Source organism: Triturus cristatus, chromosome 2_1, assembly GCF_964204655.1.
Source record: "Triturus cristatus chromosome 2_1, aTriCri1.1, whole genome shotgun sequence".
NCBI lineage: Eukaryota > Metazoa > Chordata > Amphibia > Caudata > Salamandridae > Triturus > Triturus cristatus.
The window spans coordinates 418,515,552-418,532,513 of record NC_140581.1 but is presented as its reverse complement, the minus strand read 5'-3'; the positions used below and the strand labels follow the sequence as shown (position 1 = coordinate 418,532,513).

Below are 16,962 nucleotides of genomic sequence, written 5' to 3'. Positions count from 1 at the left end.
AGTTCCTAGAATTCAGAGACTTAGATATCTCGCAGAAGTGCAGGGAAATTATTGCCAAATCTAGAGCGGACAGCACCAACAAGACATACCACCTGAAATGGAAGCGATTCTGTTTCTGGTGCCAACTAAACAACCTTTACCCCCTTCAGGTGCCTCCAGAGCAGATTTTGCCATATCTCCTCTCTTTGGCAAAGTCAGGTCTCACTTTCTCCTCAGTGAAGGTTCTCCTGGCTGCAATTTCCCGTTATAGGAAGTCTCCTCAAATTTCTGCTCTCTGTGCTTTTGGTGTTATAAAACAATTCATGAGGGGCCTCTTCCGTGCATTACTCCTGGTGCGTGCACCCCCTCCCTAATGGAAGCTCAATTGCTCCAGTATTGGGGTATCTTTCATAGATTCACATGCTTGATTCATTCCCCGTCATCGGAGTGGAAGTCCCACGGTACATAAAAATAGCAATAAATATGCATAAAGTAGCCATATCATAGGTAAATTAGAAACAGGAAGTAAAATAGCTAGAAGTTAATAGGAAAAAATCTTCCACTTTCATGAATCGTCCAAGTCATTATATATAGTCCAAACTATAGCCAATCAGGCAACAGCACCCTCCAGAATGTTCTCCCCAGAGGCTCAGGCTCTCAGATTTTCTACCGCACGTCGTGTGAAGGGAGTCTCCCTGAGCTCTGCTCAGTACTTCTCAGGTTTTCTTCAGGATTTTCTCGTTTTCATGATGTCCTCTTCTAAGAAATCTCTCTTCAGACCTTGTGAGTCTTGTGGGAAGCTCGGGCTGTTTTCAGAAGACCCCCACAATAAGTGCATTTATTGCCTGTATCTGGACCACCAGGTGAGGGACTGTAAGATTTGCAGGACGTTCCCTCAAAAGACTCTGAGGGACAGAGAGGGACGTCTACTTCTGTGGCTACAGAAGATTAAAGATCAGGACAACCCCATATCTGATGTTGGCAGTGTTTCCTCTGTCAAGACTGCTTCCTCTAGGAAGAGGAGTGCTGACACAGATTTTACTTCTCCTGGGGCTAAGGTGTTGAAAACACAGCACACCTCTAAGAGTGCTGAGTTGCCTTCTACATCAAAAAAGGCTCCTCCACCTGGTAAGGGTAAAACTCTGCCCTCTTCACCCCCGAGAAAGATGGCGAAATCTCAGGCTTCTAAATCCATTTCTAACAAGGATTTTCCTCAGAACGGGGTTCCTCGTCGACGAGCTCCACGACGATGTCTTCGTCGACGAAGCCTGCCGTCGCCGCGACGACGACGTTAACTGCTACATTCTCGTCTCCAAAGCCTCAAATGATACTGTCGTCGGCGTCTTCGCCGTCGACACTGGTGTCCGTCTCTGTGAGACCACTCACGTCCATCACTACCCTCTCCTTGTCGTCGACGAAGGAGTTGAAATCTGCCGTTGACGTCCCTTTGTCGACGAAGAAGAAGACAGTGTCATTGACGATTGCCTCGTCGTCGAGGATTGCCTCGTCGTCGTCGATTGCCTCGTCGACTACCTTGTCTACGCTTGCCATGCCGGCGGCTGTCTCGTTGACGGCTGCTTCGTCGATGCTACAACTATCTTCATGTACTGATCTTCAGGTCTGGTCTTCGTCCGCGACCACAGCATCCTCAAAATCTTCTGTGGTACCGTCTACACAAGTGCCACCGTCGACAGCAGTGCCTTCCTTGCTTCAAAGGCACGGATCTTCCTTGGAGGTCCTCTATCCGATTCACACCTCTCCTACAAGAGTGCCTCTTGCGTTGCCTGAGCAGCTGTTAGATTATACAGCAGATGAGGAAGAATCTGATGTGGACGATAGATTCCATACTGCCAGGAGCCCTTCTGAGCTCCTCATTAAATACAATATGTAGATCAAGACGATGAGTACTGCCCAGAGACTGCTACTTCAGCTCCAGAGACAAACCCTACGGCTCAACTGCCTCTATCTCTGCTAAACAATTTGTAGTACATGTTGGACGATTACAATCGCCGGTTTCCTCCATCCGAATCGGCTTCTATACCACCTACACCTGTACCTCAATCTTCATCAGTATTGAGGTCACCCAGATCAGTTTCTCCAGTAGCTTCGATGTCCCATCATTCTCAGGAAGCTCACACCACGGACGATGACAGGGAAAACGGAGAATTGGACGATAGATCCCTCCTTACGGAATGGGATGACTAGCAAATACAAACCCCGTCTCCTCCTACTCCTGCTCCTGTGGACTCACCTCCAGTAGACGTCGGAGGTTTTCATCTTCTAATGAATGAATGAATGAATGATATAATGGAGAGAGCAGCTCAACGGTTCCTCCTTCCTATGGAAACAAAGAAGGATGATTGTTTCCTTTACGATTTTAATGATCAACCGAGGAAACAAGTACGGACGATACCTATTATTGATTTCATTTGGCAAGAAGGACTGAAGATCATGAAGGCTCCTGCTTCCATCCCAGTGGTCCTGCGTCGTCTCGACAAAAAGTACAAGGCACCGGATAATTCCCCAGCATGTCTAATAGGTCAGCCTAAGGCAGATTCAGTTATCGCCCAAGCAGCACAACGCCGAGCACGGAATCCCTCCTCTCCACTGTCTGCTCCTCCCAATCGGGATGGGAGACGTCTAGACGCCATCGGGAAAAAGGTCTCGACCATGGCGGCCACTATCGTCCGTGCAGCTAACTCACTGGCCTTCTTAGGCCGTTACGACAGGCAGATGTGGGCGGACATTTCTCCATACATCGAGATGTTACCTGAACCCTCCAAGTCAGAAGCGCTCAAAATCCTCCAAGAAGGGGAACGGATCTCAGCTGAGGTTATCTATTCGGCCGTAGATGTTGCGTCTGCAGGCTTTCGGCAAATAGCAGGTGTCATAGTTCTGAGGCGACAGGGCTGGTTAAAATCCACATCATTCCGTAAGGAAGTTCAGACGAAGGTAATCGACATGCCTTTTGATGGCGAGTCTCTCTTTGGCCAGCATATTGATGATGCCCTGCAGGCCATTAAAAAGGATACTGAGACAGCAAGATCTCCTGGTACTCTTCAGTTTCGGAAACCGCCTTTTCGAGGCGCTAGAGGCCGTGGATCCTTCTCCAGTCGAGGAGGCTATAACCAATCAAGACAGTACCAATCTTATCACAGTAATCAACGTTACTCGACTCAACAACAACAATCCTTCAGGCAACAACCATCTACATCGTATTCGCAGAACAGAAGGAAATCATCCTACCGCGGACGTGATACGTCCAAGAAGCAGTGACAACTGCCTCCTGCCACCTGCTCTACCGCCCACTCCTATAAAAGTTGGAGGAAGGATCTCCCATTTTTACTCGACCTGGTCTGCTATAACCACAGACAAATGGGTTTTGGACATTGTGGCCAGAGGCCACGTTCTAGAGTTTGTCAAATTTCCTCCGAATTCTCCTCCCAAGGGCCAGCCTTCAGCTCTTCTTACAGAGCTTTTCTCCCAAATAAATTTGATGTTATGGAAGGGAGCGATCGAAATTGTTTCAAGATTACAAAGAGGAACCGGTTTCTATTCCAGATTTTTTCTGATCAAACAGAAATCGGGTCAATGGCGCCCCATTCTAGATATTCGGTCCCTAAACAAATATCTAAAGAAACAATCCTTCCGGATGTTGACCCTTCAAGAATTCCTTCAACTTCTCACTGCGGGGGATCACATGACCACCCTCGACCTCCAGGACGCTTACTTTCATGTCCCAATTTTACCCAGACACAGAAAGTTCTTGAGGTTCAGAGTGGCTGGCAGGGACTTTCAGTTCAAGGTCCTTCCCTTCGGACTACGTTCCGCGACCCGTGTCTTCACCAAGGTCTTAGGGCCGGTGGCTGCACACCTTCGACTGGAAGGGATTCAGATTTTTCCGTATTTAGATGACTGCCTTATCAAAGGGAATTCTGTCACACTCGCAAACGCCCATACTCAGAGATGTTTGTCTCTTTTCCACTCTCTGGGTCTCTCCATCAATCTAGACAAGTCTCAACTCATTCCATCGCAAATGAGAACGTTCTTAGGAGCCACCATAGACACTCTGCGGACCAAAGCCTTTGTCTCAGATGAAAGACAACACAAGCTTTGCAAGCTTGCCCAACTACTTCGGTCAAGAAGGTGCGTTTCTGTCCGACAGTTCAAGTCACTTCTGGGGATGCTCTCATCCTGCATTCCCCTGATCCCCAACTGTCGTCTCAAGATGACACCACTACAAGAGGAGCTCAACAAACAATGGTTACAGGTTTCAGGGTCTTTCGACGATCTCATCCGCATCACTCCTCAGATTTGGGAAGCGCTACTTTGGTGGACTCTCATTCCTGGTGGAAGCTCCAAATTCCGTCATCACCATGGACGCCTCACTCGAAGGGTGGGGAGCGCACCTTCAAGGGCTCACAATCAGCGGGAGATGGAATGCTCAACAAAGGACTTGGCATATCAACCTGTTAGAGTTGCTAGCGATCTTCCTGGCTCTAAAATCTTTTTGCGCCATCATTCTCGGAGCATCCGTGTTGATCCGGACGGACAACACAACAAGTATGCACCATCTGAACAAACAAGGAGGGACAACATCCGCTTTGCTGTCCCAGCAAGCCCAGCAAATTTGGGATTGGGCGATCCGTCATCAAATAACTCTGGCTGCAGTCCATGTCCCGGGAGTCTCCAACATCCTCGCAGACTCCCTCAGAAGGTCGACAACGTCCAACCACGAGTGGGAGCTCCATCAACCAAGGTTGGATTGTATTTTTCAGAAGTGGGGTCGACCAGATCTGGACTTGTTCACGACCAGTCTGAACCGCAAATGCCCTTCCTACACAAGTTGGCTTCCCCAACAAGGCTCGAGTGGGAATGCGTTTTTGATGAACTGGTCGCAGATCGATGCCTACGCTTTTCCGCCGATACCATTGGTTCCCAGAGTTCTCCGGAAAATGAAGAAAGAGCCTTGTCGCCTGCTCCCCATAGCTCCCAGGTGGCCTCGCCAGTTCTGTTTCACTGAACTCCTCCTTCTATCCGAATGCGATCCCATTCAGTTTTTTGTTTTTTTTGCAGTTTTATATAGCGCGAACTAGACCCGAATCCAATCAGGTATCAGAGCGCCTTACATAGCACCAGTTACGTTACATGAGGACACACATTCATTTTTTTTTTTTTTGTTAGGCACGGGGAGATTAAGTGATTTGCCCAGAATCACAGGATGTTCAGCATCGTTACCGAGACTCGAACCAGTTGCAACCAATACCGAATCTCCTATCCATTCACAAAGGGCAGATCTGCCATCCGGATCCTGCATCTCTGCGCTTAGCAGCCTGGTGCCTGAACACCTTGAATTTGCTCACTTAGACATTCCTTCAGAATGTAGGGAGGTCTTAGTTAATGCTAGAGTGCACTCCACTGTTAAAACCTACATGCTCAAATGGAAGCGTTTTTGCCTCTGGTGTCAAGCCGCCAACATTCACCGAGTACATGCGAAACCGGAACAACTATTGCCTTTCTTTTTACATTTGGCAAAGTCAGGCCTTTCCCATTTTACTCTTAAAGTATTCTTAGTGGCTATCTCAAGATTCCGACAGGATGGTGCACATTCTCTTTACTCCTCTCGGATCATTCAACAATTCTTCAAAGGATTGTTTTGTATGTTTCCTCCCATCCGCCGTCTGCCTCCACCCTGGCATCTTAACATTGTTCTGTCACAACTCATGCGACACCTCTTTGAACCTATTCATAGAGCTGATTTGAAGTTTGTGTCATGGAAGATGTCTCTGCTGCTGGCTCTCACATCAGAAAGGCGGGTCAGTGACATTCAAGCCTTCACTATTAAACCATCTTTCCTTCAATTCACCAGGGACTCAGTAGTGCTCCGCACTAACCCCATTTTTGTGCCTAAGGTGCCTTCTGATTTCCACCTCAATGAACCCGTTATTTTAAAGACTTTCTTTCCTGATCCTCAATCCCCTGCGGAAAGGGCTTTACATATCCTTGATGTCAAAAGATGTCTAAAATTTTACTTGCAAAGGACATCCTCAATACGTACATCTGATCAGCTTTTCATTGCATATGGAAAAATGCGCAAAGGGCACCCAATAACCAAACAGACCATAGCTCGTTGGCTATCTGTGTCATCAGCAAGCGGGTAGACCACTGCAGGCAACTACGAGAGCACATTCTACTAGAGCAATCTCTTCTCTACTGCTCTCTTTGCTGGTGTGCCTCTTCATCAAATCTGCAGAGCTACAACATGGTCCAGCAGGCACACCTTTACCAAGCACTACTGTCTAGAAGTGTCTATGCAGATTTAATTAGGCATGCAACATCAGCAATAATTTCATCAGAGTGCCTAATCACTCACCTTCCACTTTGGATATCCCACTGTCTGAACCCCACCAGGCGGGCACTATGCTTCAGCCAGGAGCCGTACCAGAGGGGGGCCTTTTGGGTCAATTTGCCTTACCAGTTGATCCATCAAAGCATTTTAGGAATACTTTTGTCACTTCCAGGAGTGAAGGCAGTCACAGGATTACCGAATTACCTCAAAGATTGTCTATACCCATTAAATCCAACTCAGTTATATGTGCTAGATCCACCCGACCTCAAAGAACGAGTCATTCAAAACAAAAAAATGCTAGGCCCAGTAATAAATGTAGATCTCCGCCATGCCATCCCACCATTGAATGCAGACTTCACACATTTATGTAACACTATGAACTGAAGTTTTTATACCCAACGAAATGAGTGTGCCCCAATCAACTGACGAACCACTTCTGATGAATGACTAAGGGGACATTTTGGAGGATATATAGCAATTTAGGCAATATCATAATTTTGCATAGGGCTGCCCTATCCAGGATGTTTAGAGTCAAGTTCACCCATCTGTTCATGCCCATTTGCAACCAAGTCACCAGCGAGGTGACATTAAGGTTCCAGGCAGGAGTCTAGGTTTGAATGCATAGGCTTGTCTGCCAGTCCACAACCCCAGTAAACTAAGATTGATTTCCCCAAAGTACCCTCAAACCCGTTCAAACAGTTCAGACATTTTGAGCAACCTTGGCCCTATCTACTTATATTGACCCCTAAAGCTCATTGTGTGCAGAAAAAGCAATATGGTCTTCCTCCGCACTGGGCCATTGAAAGTCCTGTACCCAGGCACTGCATCTGACTAACTTTCCGAGTGCCTCTACTGCCAAATGCGAAAATCCGGGGTGACAAAGGACACCCCTGCCTGGTGCTACATCGGATTTGAAACAAAGTGGATAGTATGCCATTGACCTTGACCTTAACGTACAGTAATGACAGAGATGAAACAAGGCACAAATGCCATTCGCACCAGTACTCGGAAGAGAAAAGTTCTATCCATGGTTTCAAATGTTTCCTAAAATCGACCAGCATGCGAAAGAGCTGGGATTTCTTAGTTTCTGCCCTTGTGCAAGAGCTATATTCATTGCGAAAAAAAGAAACATGCTGCAATTTGAGGTGAGGCCAAATTGGATGAAACCCCAATTAACCTCTTAATAAGTATTGTTGCGAAAACATAGGCTCTGTATTAATTAAGGAAATTGGGGATAGGACGCCCATTTTTGAAAATAACCATGATCATTGCCATATCCCTGCAGGGTGGCTAAAGAATCATTTGCATTTGTACATATGTAACTATTGCGGGGCCAACAGTGACTTAAATCTAGTGTATTGCTCAACGGGTAATCCATATGGGCCAGACGTTTTACCCAGTTGCATGTCTGTCATGGCCTTTGTGACCTACAGGTCGACGATGGGTGAGTCAAGCATTTCCTTATCCTACTCGCCCAGAGTCCAAAGAGGTAGAGGCTCAATAAGGGGAGCTGTTTGTTCACATCCTGTGATTCCAGTTTGGCATACTGAGCCTGAAATGAAGCAAAGGTGACGTAACAGCCAATTCTGTATTGGTCCCCTGACAATCTAGGAGCGACATGTGAGATGACATTAGAGACCGAGTCTCTGCTGACCAGTCAGTCGAGCAGTTTCCCAAACGTGTTGCTCATCTTATATATGCACCTCTTTATTGCCATCCAGACTTGCCTGGACTCATCTAAACTGTATTGTCACAAAGACTCTCCGTCAATCTTCGGTTGACCTTGTAGGTCTCTAGCCTTTGTTGCAAGACATTGAGGCTCAAGTCTGAGAACCCAGTCCCCAGGATCGGAGATAACCTGTACCCTTCTCCTCTCTTTCCCTTTGAGGAAAGTTTTTGCCCTGCCCAAAATAGTCTCCTTCCCGGCAGCCCACCGTGGCGAGCTACTTACCCCCTCTTTCATCTTGTAATATGACTTTATTTTAGAACGTAAAACGCAGGTGAATTGCATATCCAGAAGCCACCAGATGTTAGGCCGCAACAATGCTGTTGCTCACTCCCTGGCCCTGCCAATGCTTATTTCTAGGGGGCTGTGATCATATATGCATCTAGGAAGGATACAGGCCTCTGTAGTGTGATGAATATTCAACACGTAAGTGATCAATTCTGGACATGGATTTGTGCGCTGCAGAGACATTGGGATATTGCTGTGCTTTGTGATGCCATACTTGCTAAACGTCACGCAGACACAGAGTATTGGTCCAGTATTTGAGGACAGTATGGCAATGTGAGCCCACCGCTGTCAAACCCATTGTGTCCATGTCTAGATTCACGACTGCATTGAAATCTCTACCTAGGATAGTTGTACCATATGCCAGCAGCAGTTTGAGGTCGCCGAGAGTCTTCTTAGCTATTTGTGTGGGAATGTACAAAGTGAAAATGTCATAGTGTATGCCATTTATTCAGCCCTCTACTGACATGGGAGCCATGTGGGTCAATTCTAACTCAACAAATCTGCAGGGAGAGTGATCTATGTACCAGGACAACCGTACCCTTTATTCCTTTAGTGTGCCTAGAATAGTGCACCCTGTCCTATCCAAACTTCCCCAAGAAGGAGAATTTCGACCCAAGCAGGTGTATTTCTTGCACTAGTAGAAACAGTGGAGAAATGACATTTGGCAAACTGAAAAACAGCTCTATCTGGATGCAGTTGTTTAGGCTTTTAACTTTTCATAATAGTACCTTAAAGGAGGCCATTTCATCAAAGTCAACCACAGCATGAATCATGAACCAGCTGCCTTTCGGATGGTGGTTTACAAATGCAATATCTCAGCAAAACATAAGGGCAACATCCAGGTATCAAAGCATTTGAACAAGCTCCTACCGTGTGGAGAAGCCTTTTGCCCTGTTGAAGTTATACACTGAAATGCTAAAACAAGTTGGCAATTGACCCAAACATTTTCTCCACTCCAAATACTCCCTCCCCAAATTTCATCCATGAAGCATCTGTCACCTCTGATAACACTATATATAATGAAGTGTAACTGTTGTGGTGTAGCATCCCCCTTCAACAAAATATCACTGACCAATGAGAGGATAGAAAGAGCAGGGCGGCCCTTCTGCCATGTGCATAATCATTAGGGTAACCAGAAGAATTCAAGCTATTCAACTCATGTCTGTAGGCTCCCTCATGGGTTTGGGAGGCCTTTCGCTGACGAAACTGGTGAAAAGAGCAGCAGACACAATATCGGGGAGCCAACAGAGACCAAAGCTCTATGCAAACAACCATTCTCTCTATGGGGTGTGAGTCCCCCTTTCTCATCTGCAGCCACACTTCCTTGTAGAACCTTATTACAGGAGCTCCCCAGCACAGACTTCATAGGTATCCTCAATGTTATACACATACACTGGTGGACTTCCCCTACTCTAATAATTTGTACTACCCCTTTACTAACACCTCTCCTCTCACCTCCCCGTCTCACCAGATTACTCTTGCCTCTACGCACCGCCCTTGCCCCTACTCACAGCCCTTGCCCCCTTCTTGCACTCATCCATTCATCTAGCCATCCAACCATCCACTCACTCTTCTATGCAAAATTTTAGTGCATAGTTTACACCTTTCATGTATCTTCTTGTCCTACAGCAACAAAGACAGAAGGTCTCAGTGAACAATAAGGTGCTTTTGGATTATGGACCAGAGAATAAGACCCCTCCAGGCCATTCAGGCTACTTGGCCAAATGACATACATATACTTTAGTGAATGGTCAGGCAGATGCTTGTTAGCCTGCCAGGGATGAGAAAAGGGCATTAAGAAAAAGGAGCTGAGTAAAGGTCAGGATATGACCATATCTATTGAGTGGTATTCTATTGAAAACAGGACTGAAATCCACCCTCCACCCTGAAAGGGAAGTATGTAGGTTTGGTGTTTTTCAGAAAACTGAGTTGTCAGTTCACACTGTACATTACATTATTACAGTACATTATTTCATGTTAACAAGCACCGACTTTATTTTGACTATCTGTTATCCTCACTGCAGGGCTCCTGAATAAAAAGCAAGGAGATAGCTCACAGATTGGCTCTGAAAGGTTTACCAAGGGAAATGTTACATCTGGCTTGGCAAAAGATGTGTCTCCTGACCTATTGTTTCTTTAAAAACATATCTAAAAAGTGTGTGATTTTGCACACCCACCAGAGTATTGCACTCCACAATCCAATCTTTCTATAACTATTCCCTTCTAGGTAACTCAAATCACCAAACTGCAATATCTTTACTGAATTCAGACTGTCCAGTGGTATTGTTCAACTAGAAACCTATCTATTGCAATTCTAGTGTGTTGCTTGAATGAGATAGTAGTGGATACTTTAATTTTTGAACAACTGTGTAGTTACACAGTCAAATTAAAGAAAATAAATGTGACTATAAATGTTCGTTCCAGTGTTACCATAGACAGACTGTCCTATTGAGTGGAAAAAGTCAAATAGCCAATTTACAATGTGCTCTTTAATCATCACAACTCCACAGAGAGATTTGGAATGAGGTTCTAAATCTTGACCGAAGTCTGTACAAGCCAAAGCAAATATTGTGTTATCTCTTTGTTCATCGAGCTGTTTGTCTACGTGTCTTGCTGCTTGTCTTCATCGGTTTCCATCTGTTTAGCCATCTATCTGCAGCTCACATTGTTTTGGTTAAATAAACAATAAGCCTATTTCACTAACTCTGTTAAAATATATGGAGTCAAACAAGATATAGCTGCACTGCAAATTTAGAAATTTCCAAAATTATGTGTTCTTTTAGGTCTCTTTGAATGGATGTTTGCTTCATAGCCATTTCCATGTATAATGAGTGTCTTCAGTACTGGTACAAATAAACCTGAACCTTCATTCCCTCCATAGGAAGTCTGCATACACCACCCAGTGCAATCGATAATCCTTTTTACCTTCTCTCCATTCTGCTTACTTCTGCTTCATACACCCTGAGATCTGTAATCTTGCATTGCCTTTCCTCTACCAAGCTTCCAAGTTAAAATGTTGTTTGGAGACGTTTGAAGCTTCAGCACATGATAACACATTACCAGGGAGATAAAAGCATGGGGTGAACAAGGGTGCAATCATGTAAGGCACTCAGGAAGATATACATTCACAATCCTGTGACAGTAGATGGATGATGGAGTAATGAAAGAAGGCAGGAATGTGAAGGGATTTTATTATCAGGGGGCTAAAGGAGAGATGCTAGTTGTCGGGCACAATAGCAAAACCTTATCATGGGGTATTGTGAGACTAAGAAGAGAGGAAGCAGAGCAATGAGGGTATTAAAGTATAGTAGGTTCCCGCATTTTAAAAACACTAACATTTAAAAAAAAATCTTTTGGACAACTAAACCTATCAAATAATTTTTGAAATGTAAAGCTAAATCTTCAACAGCATAATATTTAAAAATATGAATAACAATAGTTTTTGCTGAACCAACTCTTATGTCATCGGACTTTCTAAACGTTAAATGTGCTCAGGTGTTTAAAACTCGTGAAGTGTGGCCAAGCACCTTGCATGTCCTGATAAATCAGAGAGCTTTGTAGATTAGTCCCTTATTGATTGCATCATCAGGGGTATATGTGAAAGTAAATGTTCCTCAGTCCCACAACACGTTTTCTCCTAATGCACTGGTTTCATCAAATGTAGTAGTTTTGCTTTTATCTGTCCAGCTTCACTTAGTTGTAACAAAGAGGGAGGCATGAAGACAGGATCAACAATTCGGAACAGTAAACTAGAGAGGTAGAGCAAGGCGTGATGCTTACCCCGTGATGGGAGACCAGGTTGAGGCAGATCAACAAGTTCTGGTTCCTCTCATAGCCTAGAGGATTTCCCAATGAGTTTCTTAAAAGAGGAATCGTACGGGGGAGTACAATAATTTGTTTTTTTCAGCAGAAGGCTACAGACCGTAAACAGAGCTCACATTTAAAAACTGGCGTGATTCTACGGTGCTCTAACAAATTAGACATGATTGGGATTACTTTATTCGCTTGGTTAGCAAGTTTTACAAATGAGTCTCGATAAAAGAAAAGTAACTTGCTACTTATACCAAGACTAACCTACAATGTTAAGCAATTTAAGCAATAAATCATGAGAGCAGCTAAAGTGCACCCAATGCCAATAGTCTGTTTTCTGTGTTGAAATTTGTTTATGTCTTCCTGTTGTTTTTCTAATTATTTTCCATGTTGTGCCTTACTTCTCCAGAGTGCAAAGATGTGAACAAAGTGGCATATTGCCCACTGGTGCTGAAGTTCAAGTTTTGCAGTCGCGCATACTTTAGGCAGATGTGTTGCAAGACCTGCCAAGCACACTGAACCACACCAAGTGAGAAAAAGCCTTGTTCTTCCAGTGCGGAAATGTGTCTATCAAAGACAGGCACTCCAAGAAAGAAAGTGGACGTCCTTGCTTATGCATTACCCTGTGGAACACTCAACCACTGCTCAGCCTCTGCTGACGGGATTTCATTAATATTTTAACTTCTGTGAAGTGAGATTTATTCATCTAAAGTGCTGGACACAATATAAGGAGTGAATGCCAAATTGGAAAATGCAGAGGAGAGATATAGACCACCGAACCGTTGAATGATTTAGTTCTTTCAAGTAAATCCAATCGATTGCTCACTATCCTTGGACCTTTGGAATATTTGTTTTTATGGACATAACAATGACACTGAATCCATTTGTATTTAAAGAAATGTTTAAAATGTTGCTGTTAAGACTTTGGAACTAAAGAGTAAGCAAATCAAGTTTTAGTTAAAAAATAATATTAACTATTTTATCTCACTAAATGGCACCACCATTTAAATTATAAGAATGGCTTTAAAATGTTATTTAAGGAGCAACTGTAAATCAAGCATAAAAAATGTATTTTGTTCATTCCAGTACATTTTGTAAGGATTGATCCATGTTTTCTGGAACTGCTGTGAGCCATATTCTGAGTTTTCGTAGCCAGAATAATCTGGGGTTTGGAGCTTCGTACTGCATCAGTTACTGTGAGTGTGCCTGCATCGCAAGTTGGCTAGTTTTCCGTGGAGGTAAATGGCAGAGGACCTTTCTACCAGACAAGTTCAAGTTGCCATCAGAAAGGAAGACCATTCAGTTTGTAAGGCCAACAATATGTTCTGTAGGTGGAACTTGTACAGTTGCGGAATAGGATGGGATGCAAATGTAGGCTGCAGAGCTCCACCCTTCCTAGCTCACTGCTGTTTACATTATTTGCCACCAAATGACTTGAAACTTTACAGGGCGTACAATTCATTCATTCATCCTTACTCCTTTGGCTACAGGATACAGTTCAAAGACACAAGTCATCACGCACCGGTATGAAACCAGCTCATTGTTCCCATCTTGTGAACAAATATGCACTCTTTTGCTGTTGAATCTTGAATGGATTGAGAAGGCATGCGCTTTGTGAGCGAGTGTGCATGCATTTTCAGTGTGATTTAGGTGGGGATTGTGCATTTTAGTGGGAGCTCCATGAGAGTAGAGAGAAATGGACAGGGTGAAGAATCAAAGAATTTAAGAAAAACATGTGTGGGGCTTTTAGTTATATGCTGTAGACTGAACACCTACTCAGCACATTTTTATCAGTACAGCGCTCTGCAGTGAGGGCACAAGTGACAACAAGCCAACTTAAGCTGCGTAAATTCCAAGCACAAAATGTGTACAGCCTTACGACCGACACCCACTAACAAAAGCAAAACTCAACAAGAAAAAGAAAGCCGATATTCACATGGAATTCCAGGCCTTAAAAATGAGTGCACAGTGTAGCAGAATGCTGTTGGATTTACATCTATATCCAAATATTCTCCTATATTGTGTGTTGTAGTGCAGCTGTACACTGCTTGCTTATAACACCTCTAGTTTTGACTGAAATCAAATGAAACTTTGTAAGAAATATGTTAGTCTTGCAACAGAACTGTCAATTTTTAAAAGATTGTAATATGTGAACAAGACAGACTGTTACATTCATTACATTTTCTAAGTAATGTGAAACCGGGGATAGAAGGAGAGGGACCAGTGTTAATTGTGTTTCTTTAAAAATATAAAAAAGAATATTTCGACAATCTGCGTAAAATACTGTGGTTAGGCCTAGAAGCTGGGTTTTAGAGTTTTTGTCACACACTATCTAATGATGACAGGGTCGGGTCGAGCAAACTAGCCTCTTTGAGAGGTTCAAGCTTTTGAGGTTCAAGCTTGCAATCAAAATTGGAGATTCAAATCTAAAATATTAGGGTCTAAAGTAACTATATAACGCTGACGGATGTTCTCAAGCTATAGCACAGTATGTTAAACTTTTTTCACTTCTGACCATTATAACACAGTCTCCGAAATGTTGATCTAGCACTCGCTGTTTGAGCTCAGTGGTGGAGAAACATTGAACTTTGGGATGTGACAATGACCAGCTTGTCATAGTGCTGTTGGGCCCTGTCCACGCCGAAGAATGGAAGTGGAAAAGGTGTGTTCTCAGAATTTCCGATTTCTGCAGATCAATGTATTTCTAGGTGCTTTTGGTACTATAGAGAAAGAAAAATATCAACATCAACTCTTACCAGTGTACCCCTCTTTAGCTGTAATACAGGCTACTTAGCATATGTATAAATTCCTTTTCCCATCATTGGTGCTGTAAGACTGGGTTAGGGCATGCTTTTTAGTCATTGTAAAGCAGTGCTGGGATTGAAACGGAAGGAATTCGCTGTCACATCGATAAATGGAATAGTATGCAAGTGTTTGGCATGACACATTCGAAGGACTTGAACCTGGTACTAAACTGTTCCACAAAATCCTGTTACCCAAAACTTTGCCGAAAATAATAGTTTATTTTATGACACTATATTGCTGCTACTGCTACATTGTTACCACATAGAGTTGGTAATCTAAGCTAGACGTGTTTTTTATCATATCCCAACCCCCAAATAAAGAGAACATTTTGAAGTATGTATAAAGGTCAATTTAGAATTAGAAATTCGTTTTTATGCGAATCCTGGTGCTCAAATATTTAATTAGACTGTGTTCATAGATGTACCATAGGGATGGAATGAGTCAGAAACAGTCTATTTAAGATGAACTTTGTTATTCATGTGAATATCTCATCTTCACAATTAGTTTTCTACTATTTTATACTCGAGTATTAATGTGGTACACTCTTACTAAAACGATTTCTTGGCTTTTTAAATTTATATTCTAATTTATTGCCATATTCCGTAGCACGTTTGCTCTGTTTCTCCAGCTAATAATGAAAATAAGGTTTGTAACTTTTCATACAGTGAAATTCCATGCCAATCACAGATTTGTGTTTTTTTCTACCTAGCTAAGTGAAATAAAACTGCAGATTTTAAGAATGTTTGCGATGGTCTGTTCCCTGTGATACACACGCTTAAGTGTGAATGTTTTCCTACATATAGGACTAATTTGACATATCTCATGCTCTAGAATTTAATTAGTGACTCCTCTTCCTAGTATCATCATGACTCCAATGGGGTAGTGCATGTTGAACATAAGCATATGTGCTATTCTGGCTCCCACCCCTGCTGCATCTTGCTCCAGCTGGTATTTATTTTGGGTAGCTTGGATAGTAAGTACTTGCAAAGAAACAACAGTTTATTTTTTTATATGGTGTGTTGTACCAGACTTCTATCATTTGCAAACCCCAATTTACTCATAGTCACCTTCTCAAATTTGGAAAGAAGGTTTGCCCTAGCCAGTATACCATCTCATGACCAGCCGTAGACAGCAGAAGTCAGCAGCAAGCATTCAACTCTCTGATCCACCTTACCAACTCAATATATTCCCAATGGCAGTTGTTGTACAGTAGGATAGTTTTGCACGATTTCCTAACTAAGGGTAAAAGTGTGCTGGCATACACATTATCTCATCATTGTGACTATCAGTACAATGGGATTTTGTGATGAGAGTGCTGCTAGGAATAAATTTGTTCTTCACTGAAATCATATTTGGTTGCTACTATGTAAAAGTATAGCATCTTTGTCTAGTGTAATACATTAACAAACTGAGTGATTTGCAGTACAGATATTGGTTTGTAGAAAATAGTCCAATTTGGCCCAAGGCCTTCCTTTTTGAGGTCAGGGTTACCACAAGGATATCCTGAAATGTATAATCGGATCAATCATCTTTACCACAGGCATAACGAAACTTAAGGGGGCCCCCCTGCAAGGTACATGGAGGGCCGCCTCCAGGACTCAATCAGGAGCTCTCCGGCCAGAGTACTGGGCTGAGGGGGCCCCTGGGGCCCCCCAAATCCCGCGGGGGCTGCAGGGGCTGCAGGGGACTGTGTTACACCACTGATCTTTACATGCTTTACAACTTCATTCCTCTTCCCTGTCACAGCCTTAACAGTATGAAAATTGATCCCATCCGACTATGCGAACACCTCAGTTGCATCTTTTTGTTTTTTCTAATCACGCCTCTCAATAAGCGGTCAGTGATGTCAGTGTAGTATTACACAGTATTAATTCCTACTATGTTGCCATTTTTACAAATATTGGTTGCACAAGCAGATAAAGATCTGTTGGTGTTTGTCTAAGGCATTCTGGATGCTACAGGCATGTGAAAACCTTCATGCAGTGTGGTTGCTTTAGGTATTTCT

At 43.4% G+C, this 16,962-nt stretch overlaps 1 protein-coding gene across 1 annotated transcript in view; it reads left to right on the top strand.

Moving 5' to 3' along the window:
* The window catches only part of ADAMTS6 (ADAM metallopeptidase with thrombospondin type 1 motif 6), a 1,840,341-nt gene extending 1,824,653 nt beyond the window's left edge, over positions 1–15,688 (top strand). Inside the window, exon 25 of the mRNA XM_085631708.1 lies at positions 12,562–15,688. Within this exon, the coding sequence (XP_085487834.1) occupies positions 12,562–12,671 (110 nt within the window). The 3' untranslated portion in view covers positions 12,672–15,688. The remainder of the gene's footprint in view (positions 1–12,561) is intronic.
* The last annotated feature ends 1,274 nt before the right edge of the window (positions 15,689–16,962 follow it).